We start from the raw sequence: 21,688 nt of genomic DNA, 5'->3' as shown, positions 1-21,688 counted from the left end.
ATAAGATTCAAACATGGGGGCAAAAAAAGTAAACCTTTTCAGTCTCCGAAATGTTTTTTTGGAAGGCAGACTCCTAACTGTAGAGCTTCATTTTGTGAGAAATTAAATCTTTAGGCAACATGTACATGGAATATGTGAGTATGTGACACTACTGAATGATATTCCTTCAATCATGGTACGAGTAAAGGTAAACTATAAACGACATGATCTATCAAAAAAAATTATGATTGAACACACAAACTGGGCAATAATATACGAGATCTCAAAATATATTACAGTCGGAGTATTAAGCCTGCCTATATGCTGACCGTCGTGGTGGAAGGAGATGCAGACTGCTTCTATAAGAATGACAACAGCCAAAGTAACCTGATGCGAGCAACACCGGCAACGCTACACCACTGCTGCGCCTGCTGCGAGTCCACAACCACCCACTATACAAACATTAGAGTGTTACTAAGAACAAAATTCCGCTGTGTTACATGCACGAATGCAAATCCATAGAACCTTGGACTAAAATGAAGCTGCTTCGGAATATATAGCGTATTATTCTCAGTTAAACTATCTCATATTATAGTGAGTTAAACTTAGTCAATAGTTAAGCACTTCTTTCTTTTGACAGATTGCTGTTTTCCCATTGTTAGCTTGTACATGATTTTCGTCAGTTAAAAATCTGTGGGCAAAAAAGAAGAGGCCAGATTTTCTGCACGTATTAACAAGCACCATTCAACTCAAACGAATCGGGAACAGTCCACTCATATTCACAATGGTCCTATGGGCTGGTCCTCCTGTATATGTGACATTTTTTGGTCTAGGAGCAATCATCTCCTGTTAGTACAGATGATTTAAATGCTGGAGTACAGATGATAAAATGACCGGACTTGACAAATAAACCCGAGGCTGTATTTTCATATCATGTAAATCAAGTAGAGCAGAAAAGTTGGACAATTCGTAGCATGCATGCATGCATTAATTAGAGCAGCAAAGTTGGGCTGCATCACCCTTCCTTTTATGAAGTTATATATTATAAATATTTCAGTGTTACTGTACTTTTTACAATTTCGGCAATAATTCTAGTTTGATTGAACACATTCCAGCATATATAATAAAATCTAAATTACCTGTTTGGGCAGGACGTTCGGCCTTTCGTGATCTCTCCAATCTGCAGCATCCACGAAAACCGAGCACCAAATTAGCAATTTGGGAAGAACAAAGACAAGTACAAATGGAAGTCGATTATATATTTGAAACGGGAAGAATTTGGATTGGGGTTGCCCACCTCCTCTCCTCCTGAAGCCCACATAGATGATAGGAAAGACTAATGCATTGTAAACAGAAATCAATCACATTACTGAAGACCACACATAGTGTTTTTTATCTCTGCAGATAGGAAATGTTAGCAGCACCTCCAGAATCATTATTAAGTAGTAGTAATTAACATATTAACATTACAATCATGTTTGGAACAGCTACTAGCTGCAGCAAGTATGACCCTGAGTGACAGAACAAAAACTTTTTCCAATAATAGATGTGTATTTGCATATGGTGCAGCTGATGAAGCAAAATTACAACCAATTGTTAAACTTGAAATAACTATCTGGAAACTCTGAAAATTAGAAATCCGGCAAATAGGATTTTTGGTTTCAGAAAGAAATCGTGATGTTATTCACGACAAGGAAAATAATTTCAACAATTCAGTCCATGAAGGATCAGAAATTATTCCATGGTTTGACAATGTGAAACAGCACACGAATCAACCAAAAATTCTACAACCTCGAGGCAAAGATTCTACTCTGCTACATGTACGTCTACTACGAATTAGATTGGGGATTGATGCAAATGAAAATTATTGGACCAGGCAAGGATGGGTACATACCAATAGAACGCACGTGATGATGTGTGGTAGAAGAATGATTAGAGGTAGAGCTCCAGGACGCTGGTTGTGGTGGCCTCCTGGCGGTCATGTCATTAGCCACTAGGGCCTCTTCAACTTCACCATCGGGAGAACCCAGATCCACCGACTTATAGTCAGATCGGGACCTCGAGGGGCGCCGGAGCGAGCAGATCGGGAGCGCCCAGATGAACCAAATCGCTGAGCACCATGCCGCCTTTCGCAGTCGATACTGTTCGCTGCTTCTAACCGTCCGCAGCGAACCAGGAAAAGACGTGGAGGTGACGAGGCTCGAGTCAAACTCAAAAACATAAAAATACCTCGATCCCTTTGTAATCTTACGGGGGCGGTGGGCCTCTTTCTCGATCCCTTTTTGTAATCTTACCTGGGTGAAACGGTGGCTTGGTTGGACGTTAGACGCAAGATGTATCTCGGTCGAATCGACCAGGGTGAGGAATAAGCTATTCTTCACCTTGGGTGCCTAATATATATGGGGGCCATCATCCAACTACCCTCACCAACTCACTCCGTGCTTAAATTACAAAAATCAATTACAGTAACATTTTATTGTATGACATCAAACAATTTATTTTAAGGCTTACTGGTTCGCAATTTAAGATGATGACAATATTTTTTACAAAAAAAGGCAACTAAGAATTACTGTGAGCATTTTAAAATTCTCAAACATTTTTCAGATGCATGAAAATTTTTCATATTTATATTTCTTTTATTCCACCATTTTTTATAATTTTTAAGAAAATCGGTAGCTGTTTTTTTTTTTGCTAAACCAGTAGAGCTGCAAGAGCAAAAACACGAGTTTTTTTTGAGACATACAAAAAAAAGAAAAAAAACACGAGTGGAAAGACATGAGAAACGAGCGAAGGCCCACGCGTGCCAAGGTTGGGCCGAATTACGGCTGATTGCCACTGCAAGACGTACTTGTTCAGTCGCGCTGTAACCCTAGCGCCGCCAAACCAGGCTGCACCGCACCCCGTCGCCGGCCGGCCGGCCGCCCATCATCCCCGCCGCACCTCTCCGCCGACGCCCACCCCGACACCAGCAACGCCCTGCAGGTAGTCCTCCTCGCTCGAGCTCTTCCTCTTCGCCGGAGCTCACCCAGTTTGGTGATTGTCTCGCTCGATTTGCAGTTCCGCCGCCCGATGGCTATGGAGGAGGAGGAGATATCTGGGAAGGAGTTGTTGAGGCCGGACAACTCTCTTGCGGAGGAGCAGGAGGCGGCCGGCCAGTCGACTCACCGACGACCTCATCGTGGAGATCCTGTCCCGGCTCCCCTTCCGGTCCGTCTGCCGTTTCAAGTGCGTCTCTAAGCCCTGGCGCGACCTCATCGCCCACCCCGCCCACCGCAAGAAGCTGCCCCACACCCTCGCCGGCGTCCTCTACACCACCATCACCGGTGCCGGCGGCTATCGCTACCACCTGGCCGGCCTCTCGGCCGAGGCCGACGGTCTTGATCTCGACCCTTCACTCACGTTCCTGCCACATACGGAGTACAGGTACTTCGGGCTGGAGCGCGCCTGCAATGGCCTCCTCCTCTGCTCCTACAGACCAGACGCTGAAACAGTCCGTTTAGTCGTCTGCAATCCCGCCACCCGGAGGTGGACGGAGCTGCCCCCTCGCCTGCAGCCGCGGCCAAACACATGCCACACGGAGCTCCATCTGGCTTTCGATCCAGCAGTCCCGTCCCATTTCCACGTTTTTGATTTCGAGCACAATGTCAACCGGAGCGGAATCACAGGAGCGAGCATCTACTCGTCGAGAACCGGAGCCTGGAGCCACAGGGATGCTGCTGGATTGGTTGACGAAATTTATCTGACCCGTCACAGTGTCATGGTTGGCGGTATGCTGCACGTTGTCGGCAACCTGTCGGTGGTTGCCGACAGCAACGATTGGTATGACAAGACTGTGCTGGTGGCTGTGGACATGGAGGGCAAGTTGTGGAAGACCATCTCCGTGCCACGCGGCCAGTATTATGGGACAGTTGGGTGGTCACAGGGGTGCCTGCACTATGCTGCTATATCTCCAGCTCCTCTCGCTGTCGGGGATGACAACGATGAGGGTTCACTCAACATGGCTGAAGAGGTAGCGATCTGGCGCCTTGAGAATTATGACACCCAGCAATGGGCGCTGAAGCAAAGTTTCAGAGTTGATAAGGTGCTGGACCTAGCTAAGCTGGGGTACAAGCTGGTTGGGTTCCATCCCGATCGTGACACCTTCTTTTTGGTCAGCAGTGGTCTTTATGGCGGAGTTGCGCCTTCATTGGTGTCGTGGGACATGCGCCGCCGCCAAATTGGTGATTTCATTGACCTCGAGGAAGGCAGTGGGGGGCCATATCTGCCTTATGTTCCTCTCTTCTCATCAGAGCCACTAGCAGATGCAGATGGGCACTAGTTCAGTTCGACTCATGCTTGGGCTTGCTCCAATGCAATGGAATAGTCATGTATGTGTACACCTGCACTTCTTAATATTCTTGAATTGTGTTAGCCAGTTTGTTCTCTGGGCTAAATTATACTACTGTTATCCAGCTTGCTTGGCCATGATATGTCATGATTATGGTTGTACTGAATCCTAGTATTAGTGATTGTTACTTGTGAACTTCATTTTGTTCCTTTTTAGTTATTATATGTTTGCTGATGCTCATGAGTTCAGTCTTGTTTAGTTGAATAATCCGGTCTTATGCAGTTGACAAGGCATGAATTAAGTGCATAATGCAAACTTTGCTGAGAAGTTTTCTTGCTTTGGTGCATATGTGCATTTGGTTTGTTTCACTAATTCATCAGGTGATACTCGTGATTACGGTTATCCAGCTTTCTTGGCCATTTCATGTCGTGATTACGGTTGTACTGAATCCTAGTGTTAGTGAGTGCTACTTGTGAACTTTGGTTTGTTCCTTTTCTGTTATTATATGTTTGCTGATGCTTACGAATTCAGTCTTCTTTAGTAGATGAATTCGGTCTTGTGCAGCCGACAAGGTCATGAAATAAGTGCATAATGCGAACTTTGCTGAGAAGTTTCCTTGCTTTGGTGCATATGTGCATTTGGTTTGTTTCACTTATTCATCAGGTGATATTCTAACGGTTACCGTGTAGGGCTGTTCTTCAAGTATAGTGGTATAAAAGATGCTGGGATAGTCCTTTTTGCGAGCCGAATTTTATCATATCACTTTAAACTTTCAGCAGAAATATTCGTAAGAAATTTTGTACAGGTTGAAGCTGACATATATTGGGAAGATTGCTCTCCAGTTAACAAGGACAGTGTAAAACATAGCATAATTTAACCATGCCAATTTAACATGTTCCCTTCTTTTGAACTGCCTGAAGGTCCAAGTAAGAAGATGGTTTTTTTTTTAGAAAAAGGATGTTATGTCGAGAGAAAGAGGATGTTAAAAAGTACAATCTAGTGAAATCAAAGATGTTTGTAAACCTAGGGATATGGGGGTCCTGGGATAGTGGATTTAAATGTAATGGATATTTGTTTACTATGTAAATGGATCTGGAAGCTGGAGAATGAGCAAGGTATGTAGCAGTCCATAGTTAGAAATAAGTATATTGATAAATCTACTTTAGGAGCTTGTAAAGCTAAGGCTGGTCAATCTCAATATCGGCTGGGCATTCTGAAAGTTGAACCTATTTTTTCAGTAATATAGAAAAATAATTGGTAATGGTAACAGAACTAGGTTATACGAAATGTCAATTTCTCTGTTGCAAAAGCATTGCATGAGAATGTGAGTCTCATTAGATTTAGAAGGACTCTGTGGAGATAGACTGCTGTCATGTGGGCTGAGTTTAAAGCTTTATGTCCAGGTATCCAATTGACAGAAATTGAGGATAAATGTTTTTGGACTTTAAGTAAATCTGTCAAGTTTACTGTAAGGTCTATGTACTCTAATTTGAAAACTGAGCATGTATTGTGGCCTCACAGCAAGATGTGGGAAGCTAGAATTCCTCTAATAATTGAAGTGTTTATTTGGCCTTTGCTCAAAAAAAGTATCTTGACTAGATTAGGAGGAGGAATTGGAAAGGCAAAGACACTAGATGTAGCTTTTGTGATTTTGAGGAAAACGTAGATCGCTTATTCTGTAAATGTGTAGTTGCTAAATTCGTGTGTGTGTGGGTGGGTTGGGGGGTGCGGGTGGATCATCAAATATAATACGTTTAAATGGTATAGCTAGTGGAGTAGAAGATTTAGTAGCTTGATTTCCTAGAAAAGTAAAGAAGGTGGTCGCTGTGCGTGTAGCACCAATTTCTGTACTTTATGGAAAGCCAGAAATGCAACTAGCTTTAATCATGTTTGCCTGTGTGATCATAGTGTGATTGTCTATCAAACTGCTCATTGGCTGTCATATTGATCTAATTTGCAGAGAAGCGAAGGGCGTCGGGTACTTCAAGCCGTGGCGTCGAGCTCACTTTGGTGGTTGTGGACTTCTTCCATGCGAGCAGGGGATGGGCTCTTATAATCCTATGGCCCGCAACATGATTGGAGTGGGATGATGCTATACGAGATACGCTTGATACATTGTCGTTGCCTTTATTTGGTCGATTACTCTTTATATGGATGAGGTGGTCATGGATCGATTACCCTTTAATTGTGGTTTGTGTTGGACTCTGGTTATCTTGTTTTGAGCTGGTGATCAGCGTCGTATTATGGGCGCTTCCATGGGTGTCTTATTTCTTTGTTCTTCTGGATTGATACATGCATTCTTGCTGGCTAACAGTTTTTATCAGTTTTGTTTCAATTGAATGAAATCGGCCGGCAACAGGATTGGAGTGCGCTGCTGCTGCACGAGTGTGATTTTTCTTGGAGTCTTGTTATCTCGTATTTGAGCTGGTGGGCGTCGTGCTTGCCTGGGTGACCTATTTCTTTGTTGTTCTGGATTGATGCATGCATTCTTGTGGGCTGGCAGTTGTTTTATCGGTTTGGTCTCAATGAAATGAAATCGGGGGCGAAAGCTCCTCCATGCAGGAAAAAAAATCTTCACCATTAACAAGAAATGTATAGGTTAAGGTTGGGATTGAATTTTGGACAACAAGAAAAAAGAGACAGCTCATATTCAAACATCTGTTAAGTTCCGTTGGCCAAAGAACAAAATTCTGGCAATGCAACCATTACTGATTTTTCCAGAACTTTCGTATAAAAGTTCATAAGAAAAACTACCACAGTTACGCGCATGCTGTTTATGTTCATGTTTTTTTTTTCATATAAGAAGAAACTCCAAAAAGGAAGAACAATTTTTAACATGGGCACAATACTCGTCAGTCCCTGTCAAAATTTACAAACATCCAAAAGACATGTCATCTAGAAATCTCACAAGGATTTTGCATATAACTATTACACGTATAATTTTTGCAAGGAAATGGCAAGGTTGCTCCTGATTAAAATTTGAAAAACACTTGATCCATCTAGAAATATAAAAGGTTGCTCACAACTTTGAACTTTCTACATATGAAAGGACATTGTTTCGAACATGGGGAATCTTCTCTATATTCACAATGCAGAATGCTAACAAAAGAAATGGCACAAAATGATCAATGTACAGGATCATACAAACCACTATCGTAAAGCCAAGTTCCGCCTGATCCTAGAAACTTATCACTGAAAATGACTAGCCTATAGGTAAACTGCTACAGAGAATCACAAGTCAAGCTGCTCTAGCTTCCAGTGTGTGCTGGCTGATTATGTACAATCGCCAAGTGTTTGTTAGGATTTACTCAGTATCAGCCCTTTGCAACTCAGACACTATATCGATCAACACATCTTGTTAGCACTTGGCCGGTAACAGAGCAACTTCAGTTCGACTTGTAGGCCCAGCTATGCTCCTTGAGGTAGGCTTGAACTGCTTCCTTGATGGCAAGATTCGGAACCAGCTGATGCTCCTTCAAGGGTTCCCGCGTCACTGGGTCGAAATTGCCCACCTAAAGAAAAGGCTAGTATGAACTTTTACAACGTGCTTCAAAGTAAAACCGATGCCCATCAAACTATTAGCACACGACAAATCATACCAGTCAAATATTTATCCCACTCAAATATGTAGGCCATGTTTAAATCGCAGACTGTACTATCCCAGTCAAATAATGCACTAGTTCAGTTTAGCAACACCAGCTACTGTTCAAGTTCCTTGTTTCATTTAATATCAGTTCTTTCAACTATGATCTAAAGAAGGGGTTCTTTCAGCTATGCAATAATTATTATATGGAATCACCTAAACCTATTGCATCATAGAATTAGGGAATCAATAGTTCAGTGGAATATTGCCTACAAGGAATTTCAGTGGAAGATACTATCAAACAACAGTACATACAAGATGAATAAAATTGAAGAGTTTTCTATAAACAGATGCCAGATTAGGAAGATAAATAAAAATCAAGGGATTTCTATAAATAGATGTCATTAGGAAGAGGGCACACCTTGCGGAGATGCTCAAGTGGTATGGCCCTCTCATATGTTACACCACTGGGTGTGATAACTGGATCTCTAAAAATCTCAAAAGTTATGACAGCAAAGGTAGTCGGGCACCTATGTATTCAGAGTGGGAACAACTTAAGAACGCAGAGGAGAGAAAACAACACCAAACAAAAGAAATTTGGTTATAACAAAAGATATCATAAAAATAATCAGTGCTTTTACATCTCCTGGCGTATCAGCAAGTATAGCATTTGTGAAGACTTCAGATATAGCCTAGGATGATGGTGTCATTCTCTAGCCGAACATGGAACATAACAATTTGCTTTGCTCTGGATACTCATTGGCTGTCCCCTCAGAGTCTTCTGAAAGAGTGCCGCTAAGAAAGTGATGCTCCTGCAGAGCATTTTCGCAAGCTTCCCTACGATGTTCATGTTACAGTAGAGTTCAAACAAAAAAAAAATCAGTATCTTGAATGTAAGGCATCAGGGTGAATGTTAAAGTTTTGCCAAATTCACCCTCAACATTAAATATACAGACTTGGCTTTGATCTGCAGCACAATGATGCCAATTATCTCAAGGTAATTTCAATGTACAATGCACCTTGGTCCTTGGCAAGAACCTGCCAAATGTCCTCCGCCATTTTGTCCCTTGAATTTGAAGACTTCAAGAGATCCAAAGCATCTTCCCCATCAGTATGTCAAGTCAAAATAACCATCAGAAGTGAGACAACCAGCTGAGTTCACTATTTAACTTTAGCTAAAATTGCCAATTAAATCCATAGGTAATCAGAAGAGCTTGGTGAAAGACAGCAAGCCGACAATGGGTTGCATTATACATGGGAAGAAGAAAGCTAAGCCACAAGGGTAATCAGGTCCTCGTTTAAAAAACAAGGGTAATCAGGAAGCATGCTTTAGACACATGTGAGATCACCGGTTGGATTCAGAGATATCCTAGACCATCTTGAAGTTAATCGTCAGTCAGATTGGAGCTTACAATCTACCAATTCTTATACTGTATAATGGAAGAAACGTGATGAAAATATCTTCATAATCTAGACCATAACGTTGCTTAAAATCTTTTGCAACTAGACATGCCCTATACCTGTCAATTGAGCCATTTGCCCTTTTTGATTCTGTAAACCCATTTACAATTAATGATATTTTTATCTCTTTGTTCAGGTACAAGACGCCAAGTTTTGTTTCTCGTAAGTGCAAAGTATTCTTCATCCATTGCACATTTCCACCTTAGATCTCCGAGTGCATCTTCTAGTTAACCTTGTTGGTTCCCCCCTCATGACGCGGTCTCTATGGCGCACCCTAGGAGGAGTCCTACTCCCACCGGGAATAGGATTCCCCCCTTTCCAAGTAGTAGGAGTAGGAGTCAAGGCAAGGGAAGAGAGAAGAGAAGGAAGGAGGGGGCGCAGCCCCTCCCCCTAGTCCAATTCGGACTAGGCCTTGGGGGGGCGCCCAACCTCTCCTCTCTCTCTCCCATAGAGCCCAATAAGGCCCATATACTCCCTGGCGAATTCCCGTAACTCTCTCGTACTTCGAAAAATACTCGAATCACTCGGAACCTTTCCGATGTCCAAATATAGTCGTCCAATATATCGATCTTTACGTCTCGACCATTTCGAGACTCCTCGTCATGTCCCTGATCTCATCCGGGACTCCGAACTACCTTCGGTACGTCAATACACATAAACTCATAATATAACCGTCATCGAACTTTAAGCGTGCGGACCCTACGGGTTTGAGAACTATGTAGACATGACCGAGACACGTCTCCGGTCAATAACCAATAGCGGAACCTGGATGCTCATATTGGCTCTCACATATTCTACGAAGATCTTTATCGGTCAAACCGCATAACAACATACGTTGTTCCCTTTGTCATCGGTATGTTACTTGCCCGAGATTTGATCGTCGGTATCTCAATACCTAGTTCAATCTCGTTACCGGCAAGTCTCTTTACTCGTTCCGTAATACATCATCTCGCAACTAACTCATTAGTCACAATGCTTGCAAGGCTTATAGTGATGTGCATTACCAAGAGGGCCCAGAGATACCTCTCCGACAAATCGGAGTGACAAATCCTAACCTCGAAATACGCCAACCCAACAAGTACCTTCGGAGACACCTGTAGAGCACCTTTATAATCACCCAGTTACGTTGTGACGTTTGGTGGCACACAAAGTGTTCCTCCGGTAAATGGGAGTTGCATAATCTCATAGTCATAGGAACATGTATAAGTCATGAAGAAAGCAATAGCAAGAAACTAAACGATCAAGTGCTAAGCTAACGGAATGGGTCAAGTCAATCACATCATTCTCCTAATGATGTGGTCCCGTTAATCAAATGACAACTTTTTGTCTATGGCTAGGAAACATAACCATCTTTGATCAACGAGCTAGTCAAGTAGAGGCATACTAGTGACACTCTGTTTGTCTATGTATTCACACATGTATCATGTTTCCGGTTAATACAATTCTAGCATGAATAATAAACATTTATCATGATATAAGGAAATAAATAATAACTTTATTATTGCCTCTAGGGCATATTTCCTTTAGTCTCCCACTTGCACTAGAGTCAACAATCTAGTTCACATCGCCATGTGATTTAACACCAATAGTTCACATCAACATGTGATTAACACCCATAGTTCACATCGTCATGTGACCAACACCCAAAGGGTTTACTAGAGTCAATAATCTAGGTCACATCGCTATGTGATTAATACCCAAAGAGTACTAAGGTGTGATCATGTTTTGCTTGTGAGGGAAGTTTAGTCAACGGATCTGCCACATTCAGATCCGTATGTATTTTGCAAATTTCTATGTCAACAATGCTCTGCACGGAGCTACTCTAGCTAATTGCTCCCACTTTCAATATGTATCCAGATTAAGACTTTGAGTCATCTGGATTAGTGTCAAAACTTGCATCAACGTAACCCTTTATGACGAACCTTTTGTCACCTCCATAATCGAGAAACATATCCTTATTCCACTAAGGATAATTTTGACCAATGTCCAGTGATCTTCTCCTAGATCACTATTGTACTCCCTTGCCGAACTCAGGGCAGGGTATACAATAGGTCTGGTACACAGCATGGCATACTTTATAGAACCTATGGCTGAGGCATAGGGAATGACTTTCATTCTCTCTCTATCTTCTGCCATGGTCGGGTTTTGAGTCTTCTCAACTTCACACCTTGTAACACAGGCAAGAACTCCTTCTTTGACTGTTCCATTTTGAACTACTTCAAAATCTTGTCAAGGTATTTACTCATTGAAAAACTTATCAAGCGTCTTGATCTATCTCTATAGATCTTGATGCTCAATATGTAAGCAGCTTCACCGAGGTCTTTCTTTGAAAAACTCCTTTCAAACATTCCTTTATGCTTTGCAGAATAATTCTACATTATCTCCGATCAACAATATGTCATTCACATATACTTATCAGAAATGCTATAGTGCTCCCACTCACTTTCTTGTAAATACAGGCTTCACCGCAAGTCTGTATAAAACTATATGCTTTGATCAACTTATCAAAGCGTATATTCCAACTCCGAGATGCTTGCACCAGTCAATAGATGGATCGCTGGAGCTTGCATATTTTGTTAGTACCTTTAGGATTGACAAAACCTTCTGGTTGCATCATATACAACTCTTCTTTAATAAATTCATTAAGGAATGCAGTTTTGTTTATGCATTTGCCAGATTTCATAAAATGCGGCAATTGCTAACATGATTCGGACAGACTTAAGCATAGATACGAGTGAGAAACTCTCATCGTAGTCAACACCTTGAACTTGTTGAAAACCTTTTTGCGATAATTCTAGCTTTGTAGATAGTAACACTACTATCAGCGTCCGTCTTCCTCTTGAAGATCCATTTAATCTCAATGGCTCGCCGATCATTGGGCAAGTCAATCAAAGTCCATACTTTGTTCTCATACATGGATCTCATCTCAGATTTCATGGCCTCAAGCCATTTCGCGGAATCTGGGCTCATCATCGCTTCTTCATAGTTTGTAGGCTCGTCATGGTCAAGTAACATGACCTCCAGAATAGGATTACCGTACCACTCTGGTGCGGATCTCACTCTGGTTTACCTACGAGGTTCGGTAGTAACTTGATCTGAAGTTACATGATCATCATCGTTAGCTTCCTCACTAATTGGTGTAGTAGTCACAGGAACAGATTTCTGTGATGAAATACTTTCCAATAAGGGAGCAGGTACAGTTACCTCATCAAGTTCTACTTTTCTCCCACTCACTTCTTTCGAGAGAAACTCCTTCTCTAGAAAGGATCCATTCTTAGCAACGAATATCTTGCATGCGGATCTGTGATAGAAGGTGTACCCAACTTTTTCTTTTGGGTATCATATGAAGACGCACTTCTCCGATTTGGGTTTGAGCTTATCAGGTTGAAACTTTTTCACATAAGCATTGCAACCTCAAACTTTAAGAAACGATAGCTTAGGTTTCTTGCCAAACCATAGTTCATACGGTGTCGTCCCAACGGATTTAGATGGTGCCCTATTTAACGTGAATGTAGCTGTCTCTAATGCATAACCCCAAAACGATAGTGGTAAATCGGTACGAGACATCATAGAATGCACCATATCTAATAAAGTACGGTTACGACGTTCGGACACACCATTACACTATGGTGTTCCAGGTGGCGTGAGTAGTGAAACTATTTCACATTGTTTTAACTAAAGGCCAAACTCGTAACTCAAATATTTCACTTCTGCGATCATATCGTAGAAACTTTCATTTTTGTTACGATGATTCTCCACTTCACTCTGAAATTATTTGAACTTTTCAAATGTTTCAAACTTGTGTTTCATCAAGTAGATATACTCATATCTACTCAAATCATCTGTGAAGATCAGAAAATAATGATACTTGCCACGAGCCTCAATATTCATCGGACCACATACATCAGTATGTATGATTTCCAACAGATCTTTTGCTCGCTCCATTGTTCCGGAGAACAGAGTCTTAGTCATCTTGCCCATGAGGCATGGTTCGCAAGCATCAACTGATTCATAATCAAGTGATTCCAAAAGCCCATCAGCATGGATTTTCTTCATGCGCTTTACACCAATATGACCTAAACGACAGTGCCACAAATAAGTTGCACTATCATTATTAACTTTGCATCTTTTGGCTTCAATATTATGAAAATGTGTATCACCACAGTCGAGATCTAACAAACCATTTTCATTGGGTGTATGACCATAGAAGGTTTTATTCATGTAAACAGAACAACAATTATTCTCTAACTTACATGAATAACCGTATAGCAATAAACATGATCCAATCATATTCATGCTCAACGCAAACACTAAATAACATTTATTTTAGGTTTAACACTAATCCCGAAAGTATAGGGAGTGTGCGATGATGATCATATCAATCTTGGAACCATTTCCAATACACATCGTCACTTCACCCTTAACTAGTCTCTGTTCATTCTGCAACTCCCGTTTCGAGTTACTATTTTTAGCAACCGAACTAGTATCAAATACTAAGGGGTTGCTATAAACACTAGTAAAGTACACATCAATAACATGTATATCAAATATACCTATGTTCACTTTGCCATCCTTCTTATCCGCCAATTACTTGGTGTAGTTCCGCTTCCAGTGACCAGTCCCTTTGCAGTAGAAGCACTCAGTTTCAGGCTTAGGTCCAGACTTAGGTTTTTTCACTTGACCAACAACTTGCTTGCCTTTCTTCTTGAAGTTCCCCTTTCTTCCCTTTGTCCCTTTACTTGAAACTAGTGGTTTTGTTTAACATCAACACTTGATGCTTTTCTTGATTTCTACCTTCATCGATTTCAGCATCACGAAAAGCTTGGGAATCGTTTCCGTTATCCCTTGCATATTATAGTTCATCACGAAGTTCTACTAACTTGGTGATGGTGACTAGAGAATTCTATCAATCACTATTTTATTTGGAAGATTAACTCCCACTTGATTCAAGCGATTGTAGTACCCAGACAATCTGAGCACATGCTCACTGCTTGAGCTATTCTCCTCCATCTTTTAGCTATAGAACTTGTTGGAGACTTCATATCTCTCAACTCGGGTATTTGCTTGAAATATTAACTTCAACTCTTGGAACATCTCATATGGTCCATGGCGTTCAAAACGTCTTTGAAGTCCCGATTCTAAGCCGTTTAAGCATGGTGCACTGAACTATCAAGTAGTCATCATATTGAGCTAGCCAAACGTTCATAACATCTGCATCTGCTCCTGCAATAGGTTTGTCACCTAGCGGTGCATCAAGGACATAATTCTTCTGTGCAGTAATGAGGATAAACCTCAGATCACGGATCCAGTCCGCATCATTGCTACAAACATCTTTCAACTTAGTTTTCTCTAGGAACATATCAAAAATAAAACAAGGGAGCTAAACGCGAGCTATTGATCTACAACATAGATATGCTAATACTATCAAGACTAAGTTCATGATAAATTTAAGTTTAATTAATCATATTACTTAAGAACTACCACTTAGATAGACATCCCTCTAATCCTCTAAGTGATCACGTGATCCATATCAACTAAACCATAACCGATCATCACGTGAAATGGAGTAGTTTTGAATGGTGAACATCATTATGTTGATCATATCTACTATATGATTCACGCTTGACCTTTTGGTGTCCAGTGTTCCGAGGCCATATCTGCATATGCTAGGCTTGTCAAGTTTAACCCGAGTATTTCTGTGTGTGCAAAACTGGCTTGCACCCGTTATAGATGGACGTAAAGCTTATCACACCCGATCATCACGTGGTGTCTGGGCACGATGAACTTTGGCAACGGTGCATACTCAGGGAGAACACTTTTATCTTGAAATTTAGTGAGAGTTCATCTTATAATGCTACCATCATAACTAAGCAAAGTAAGATGTATAAAAGATAAACATCACATGCAATCAAAAAATATGTGATATGATATGGCCATCATCATCTTGTGCCTTTGATCTCCATCTCCAAAGCATCGTCATGATTTCCAGCGTCACCGGCATGACACCATGATCTCCATCATCTTGATCTATATCAATGTGTCATCACATGGTCGTCTCGCCAACTATTGCTCTTGCAACTATTGCTATCGCATAACGATAAAGTAAAGCAATTATTTGGCGCTTGCATCTTATGCAATAAAGAGACAACCATAAGGCTTCTGCCAGTTGCCGATAACTTCAACAAAACATGATCATCTTATACAACAACTTATATCTCATCACGTCTTGACCATATCACATCACAACATGCCCTGCAAAAACAAGTTAGACGTCCTCTACTTTGTTGTTGCAAGTTTTTACGTGGCTGCTATGGGCTGAGCAAGAACCGTTCTTACCTATGCAGCAAAACCACAACGATAGTTTGTCAAGTTAGTGTTGTTTTAACCTTCTCAAGGACCGGGCGTAGCCACACTTGGTTCAACTAAAGTTGGAGAAACTGACACCCGCTAGTCACCTGTGTGCATAGCACGGCGGTAAAACCAGTCTCGCGTAAGCGTACGCGTAATGTCGGTCCGGGCCGCTTCATCCAACAATACTGTCGAACCAAAGTGTGACATGCTGGTAAGCAGTATGACTTATATCACCCACAACTCACTTGTGTTCTACTCGTGCATATTACATCAATGCATAAAACCAGGCTCTGATACCACTGTTGGGGAACATAGTAATTTTAAAAATTTCCTACGCACACGCAAGATCATGGTGATGCATAGCAACGAGAGGGGAAAGTGTTGTCTACGTACCCTCGTAGACCAAAAGCGGAAGCGTTAGCACAACGCGGTTGATGTAGTCGTACGTCTTTACGATCCGACCGATCAAGTACCGAACGCACGGCACCTCCGAGTTCTGCACACGTTCAACTCGATGACGTCCCTCGAACTCTGATCCAGCCGAGTGTTGAGGGAGAGTTTCGTCAGCACGACGGCGTGGTGACGATGATGATGTTCTACCGACGCAGGGCTTCGCCTAAGCACCGCTACGATATGATCGAGGTGGATTATGGTGGAGGGGGGCACCGCACATGGCTAAGAGATCAAGAGATCAATTGTTGTGTCTATGGGGTGCCCCCTGGCCACGTATATAAAGGAGTGGAGGAGGGGAGGGGCCGGCCCTCTCTATGGTGCGCCCTAGGAGGAGTCCTACTCCCACTGGGAGTAGGATTCCCCCCTTTCCAAGTAGTAGGAGTAGGAGTCAAGGCAAGGGAAGAGAGAAGAGAAGGAAGGAGGGGGCGCATCCCCTCTGTTGGAACTCGTCCATAGGATCGATCACATCAAATCACAATGAACACGCACGCGCGAAACTTTTATAGCCAAGGGCTCTTGTCGTGCCCTTTGTTTCTCCTCTTTTTATTTTCTGTTTTCTTGCACACGATGTTTTACTTATATATATAAGCTAGCCACCCGTACGTAGCAAGCCGACTCCAACCTAGACCCCAAAACCTACACGGACTACTAGTACTTGGACTCCTGATTACCACTTGCCTAATCAACCTAGCCTAACTATGTACGACACGGACACCTCATACTAATCCTAACCGGACCAGACTTCTTGCATAGGGCACATTACATGTACGGACCATGCAATCACACTAATCTAATTAGACTGCTCAAGATTAATTCTAACACCCTCCCTGTTGGGGAACGTTGCAGAAAACAAAAAATTTCCTACGGTTTCACCAAGATCCATCTATGAGTTCATCTAGCAACGAGTGATTGGATTGCATCTACATACCTTTGTAGATCACGCGTGGAAGCGTTCAAAGAACGGGGATGAGGAAGACGTACTCGACGTGATCCAAATCACCGGAGATCCTAGCGCCGAACGGACGGCACCTCCGTGTTCAACACACGTACGGTCAGCGTGACGTCTCCTCCTTCTTGATCCAGCAAGGGGGGAAGGAGAGGTTGATGAAGATCCAGCAGCACGATGGCGTGGTGGTGGATGCAGGGCATCACAGCAGTAGGGCTTCGCCGTATACTGCGAGAGAGAGAGGTGTAGCAGGGGAGAGGGAGGCGCCAAGACTCAAGGTGTGGCTGCCCCCTCCCTCCCCCCCTTTATATAGGCTCCCCTAGGGGGGGCGCTGGCCCTAGGAGATGGGATCTCCTAGGGGGCGGCGGCCAAGGGTGGAGTAGCCCCCAAGGCAAGGTGGGGCGCCCCCCACCCCTAGGGTTTCAACCCTAGGCACATGGGATGGGCCTAGGGGGGCGCACCAGCCCACTATGGGCTGGTTCCCCTCCCCACTTTGGCCCATGGGGCCCTCCGGGATGGGTGGCCCCACCCGGTGGACCCCCGGGACCCTTCCGGTGGTCCCGGTACAATACCGGTGACCCCGAAACTCTCCCGATGGCCGAAACTGCACTTCCTATATATAATTCTTTACCTCCGGACCATTCCGGAACTCCTCGTGACGTCCAGGATCTCATCCGGGACTCCAAACAACTTTCGGGTTACTGCATATTCATATCTCTACAACCCTAGCATCACCGAACCTTAAGTGTGTAGACCCTACGGGTTCGGGAGACATGTAGACATGACCGAGACGGCTCTCCGGTCAATAACCAACAGCGGGATCTGGATACCCATGTTGGCTCCCACATGCTCCTCGATGATCTCATCGGATGAACCACGATGTCGAGGATTCAAGCAACCCCGTATACAATTCCCTTTGTCAATCGGTACGTTACTTGCCCGAGATTCGATCGTCGGTATCCCAATACCTTGTTCAATCTCATTACCGGCAAGTCACTTTACTCGTACCGTAATGCATGATCTCGTGACCAGACACTTGGTCACTTTGAGCTCATTATGATGATGCATTACCGAGTGGGCCCAGAGATACCTCTCCGTCATACGGAGTGACAAATCCCAGTCTTGATCCGTGTCAACCCAACAGACACTTTCGGAGATACCCGTAGTATACCTTTATAGTCACCCAGTTACGTTGTGACGTTTGGTATACCCAGAGCACTCCTGCAGTATCTGGGAGTTACACGATCTCATGGTCTAAGGAAAAGATACTTGACATTGGAAAAACGCTAGCAAATGAACTATACGATCTTGTGCTATGTTTAGGATTGGGTCTTGTCCATCACATCATTCTCCTAATGATGTGATCCCATTATCAATGACATCCCCATGTCCATAGTCAGGAAACCATGACTATCTGTTGATCAACGAGCTAGTCGACTAGAGGCTTACTAGGGACATGTTGGTGTCTGTGTATTCACACATGTATTACGATTTCCGGATAACACAATTATAGCATGAATAAAAGACAATTATCATGAACAAGGAAATATAATAATAATCCTTTTATTATTGCCTCTAGGGCATATTTCCAATAGTCTCCCACTTGCACTAGAGTCAATAATCTAGTTACATTGTGATGAATCGAACACCCATGGAATGCTGGTGTTGATCATGTTTTGCTCTAGGGAGAGGTTTAGTCAATGGATCTGCTGCATTCAGGTCCATATGCACTTTACAAATATCTGTGTCTCCATCTTGAACATTTTCATGAATAGAGTTGAAGCGACGCTTGATGTGCCTGGTCTTCTTGTGAAACCTGGGCTCCTTGGCAAGTGCAATAGCTCCAGTGTTGTCACAGAAGAGTTTGATCGGCCCCGACGCATTAGGTATGACTCCTAGGTCGGTGATGAACTCCTTCACCCAAATTGCTTCATGTGCTGCCTCCGAGGCTGCCATGTACTCCGCTTCACATGTAGATCCCGCCACGATGCTCTGCTTGCAACTGCACCAGCTTACTGCCCCACCATTCAAAATATACACGTATCCGGTTTGTGACTTAGAGTCATCTAGATCTGTGTCGAAGCTAGCATCGACGTAACCCTTTACGACGAGCTCTTCGTCACCTCCATAAACGAGAAACATTTCCTTAGTCCTTTTCAGGTACTTCAGGATATTCTTGACCGCTGTCCAGTGTTCCTTGTCAGGATTACTTTGGTACCTTCCTACCAAACTTACGGCAAGGTTTACATCAGGTCTGGTACACAGCATGGCATACATAATAGAACCTATAGCTGAGGCATAGGGGATGACACTCATCTCTTCTATATCTTCTGCCGTGGTCGGACATTGAGCTGAGCTCCATTTCACACCTTGCAACACAGGCAAGAACCCCTTCTTAGACTGATCCATATTGAACTTCTTCAATATCTTATCAAGGTATGTGCTTTGTGAAAGACCTATGAGGCATCTTGATCTATCTCTATAGATCTTGATGCCTAATATATAAGCAGCTTCTCCAAGGTCCTTCATTGAAAAACTCTTATTCAAGTAGGCCTTAATGTTGTCCAAAAGCTCTATATCATTTCCCATCAAAAGTATGTCATCCACATATAATATGAGAAATGCTACAGAGCTCCCACTCACTTTCTTGTAAACGCAGGCTTCTCCATAAGTCTGCATAAACCCAAACGCTTTGATCATCTCATCAAAGCGAATGTTCCAACTCCGAGATGCTTGCACCAACCCATAAATCGAGCGTTGGAGCTTGCACACCTTGTCAGCATTCTTAGGATCGACAAAACCTTCCGGCTGCATCATATACAGTTCTTCCTTAAGATAACCGTTAAGGAATGCCATTTTGACGTCCATTTGCCATATCTCATAATCATAGTATGCAGCAATTGCTAACATCATTCGGACGGACTTCAGCTTTGCTACGGGAGAGAATGTCTCATCGTAGTCAACCCCTTGAACTTGTCGATAACCCTTAGCGACAAGCCTAGCTTTATAGATGGTCACATTACCATCTGCGTCTGTCTTCTTCTTAAAGATCCATTTATTTTCTATGGCTCGCCGATCATCGGGCAAGTCAGTAAAAGTCCATACTTCGTTTTCATACATGGATCCTATCTCGGATTTCATGGCTTCCAGCCATTTGTCGGAATCCGGGCCCGCCATCGCTTCTTCATAGTTCGAAGGTTCACCATTGTCTAACAACATGATTTCCAAGACAGGGTTGCCGTACCACTCTGGTGCGGAACGTGTCCTTGTGGACCTTCGAAGTTCAGTAGGAGCTTGATCAGAAGTATCTTGATCATCATCATTAACTTCCTCTCTAATTGGTGCAGGCACCACAGGAACATTTTCCTGAGTTGCGCCACTTTCCGGTTCAAGAGGCAATACTTCATCAAGTTCTACTTTCCTCCCACTTACTTCTTTCAAGAGAAACTCTTTCTCTAGAAAGGATCCATTCTTGGCAACAAAGATCTTGCCTTCAGATCTGAGGTAGAAGGTATATCCAATAGTTTCTTTAGGGTATCCTATGAGGACGCATTTTTTCGACTTGGGTTCGAGCTTTTCAGGTTGAAGTTTCTTGACATAAGCATCGCATCCCCAAACTTTTAGAAATGACAGCTTAGGCTTCTTCCCAAACCATAATTCATACGGTGTCGTCTCAACAGATTTCGACGGAGCCCTATTTAAGGCAGTCTCTAAAGCATAGCCCCAAAATGACAGCGGTAAATCGGTAAGAGACATCATAGATCGCACCATATCCAATAGAGTGCGATTACGACGTTCGGACACACCATTACGCTGAGGTGTTCCAGGCGGCGTGAGTTGTGAAACTATTCCACATTTTCTTAAGTGTGTACCAAATTCGTGACTCAAGTATTCTCCTCCATGATCTGATCGCAAAAACTTGATTTTTCTGTCACGTGGATTCTCAACCTCACTCTGAAATTCCATAAACTTTTCAAAGGTTTCAGACTTGTGTTTCATTAAGTAGATATACCCATATCTACTCAAGTCATCAGTGAGGGTGAGAACATAACGATAGCCACCGCGAGCCTCAACACTCATTGGACCGCACACATCAGTATGTATGATTTCCAATAGGTTGGTTGCTCGCTCCACTGTTCCTGAGAATGGAGTCTTGGTCATCTTACCCATGAGGCATGGTTCGCACGTGTCAAATGATTCGTAATCAAGAGACTCTAAAAGTCAATCTGCATGGAGCTTCTTCATGCGTTTGACACATATGTGACCAAGGCGGTAGTGCCACAAGTATGTGGGACTATCATTATCAACATTACATCTTTTGGTACTCACACTATGAATATGTGTAGCATTACGCTCGAGATTCATTAAGAATAAACCATTCACCATAGGAGCATGACCATAAAACATATCTCTCATATAAATAGAACAACCATTATTCTCGAATTTAAATGAGTAGCCATCTCGTATTAAACGAGATCCTGATATAATGTTCATGCTCAAAGCTGGTACTAAATAACAATTATTGAGGTTTAAAACTAATCCCGTGGGTAAATGTAGAGGTAGCGTGCCGACGGCGATCACATCGACC

The 21,688-nt window shown here is 42.9% G+C and overlaps 1 protein-coding gene and 1 pseudogene across 1 annotated transcript; one reads left to right on the top strand and one right to left on the bottom strand.

Annotated features, from left to right (window-relative positions):
- The first annotated feature begins 1,861 nt into the window (after positions 1-1,861).
- On the top strand, positions 1,862-6,578 carry LOC123072869 (putative F-box protein At2g16220). Its single transcript, XM_044498817.1, has 3 exons — positions 1,862-1,865; positions 3,093-4,346; positions 6,267-6,578. Exons 1-2 carry the CDS (start codon positions 1,862-1,864, stop codon positions 4,295-4,297), a joined length of 1,209 nt encoding a protein of 402 aa, XP_044354752.1. The 3' UTR covers positions 4,298-4,346; positions 6,267-6,578.
- Positions 6,579-7,431: 853 nt separating this feature from the next.
- LOC123064376 (E3 ubiquitin-protein ligase CHIP-like) lies at positions 7,432-9,425 on the bottom strand (annotated as a pseudogene).
- Between the last annotated feature and the right edge of the window lie 12,263 nt (positions 9,426-21,688).

The sequence above is a fragment of the Triticum aestivum genome, chromosome 1A, assembly GCF_018294505.1.
Source record: "Triticum aestivum cultivar Chinese Spring chromosome 1A, IWGSC CS RefSeq v2.1, whole genome shotgun sequence".
Lineage (NCBI taxonomy): Eukaryota > Viridiplantae > Streptophyta > Magnoliopsida > Poales > Poaceae > Triticum > Triticum aestivum.
Note: the sequence above shows the minus strand (reverse complement) of the source record. Positions and strands in the feature narration are given on the sequence as shown.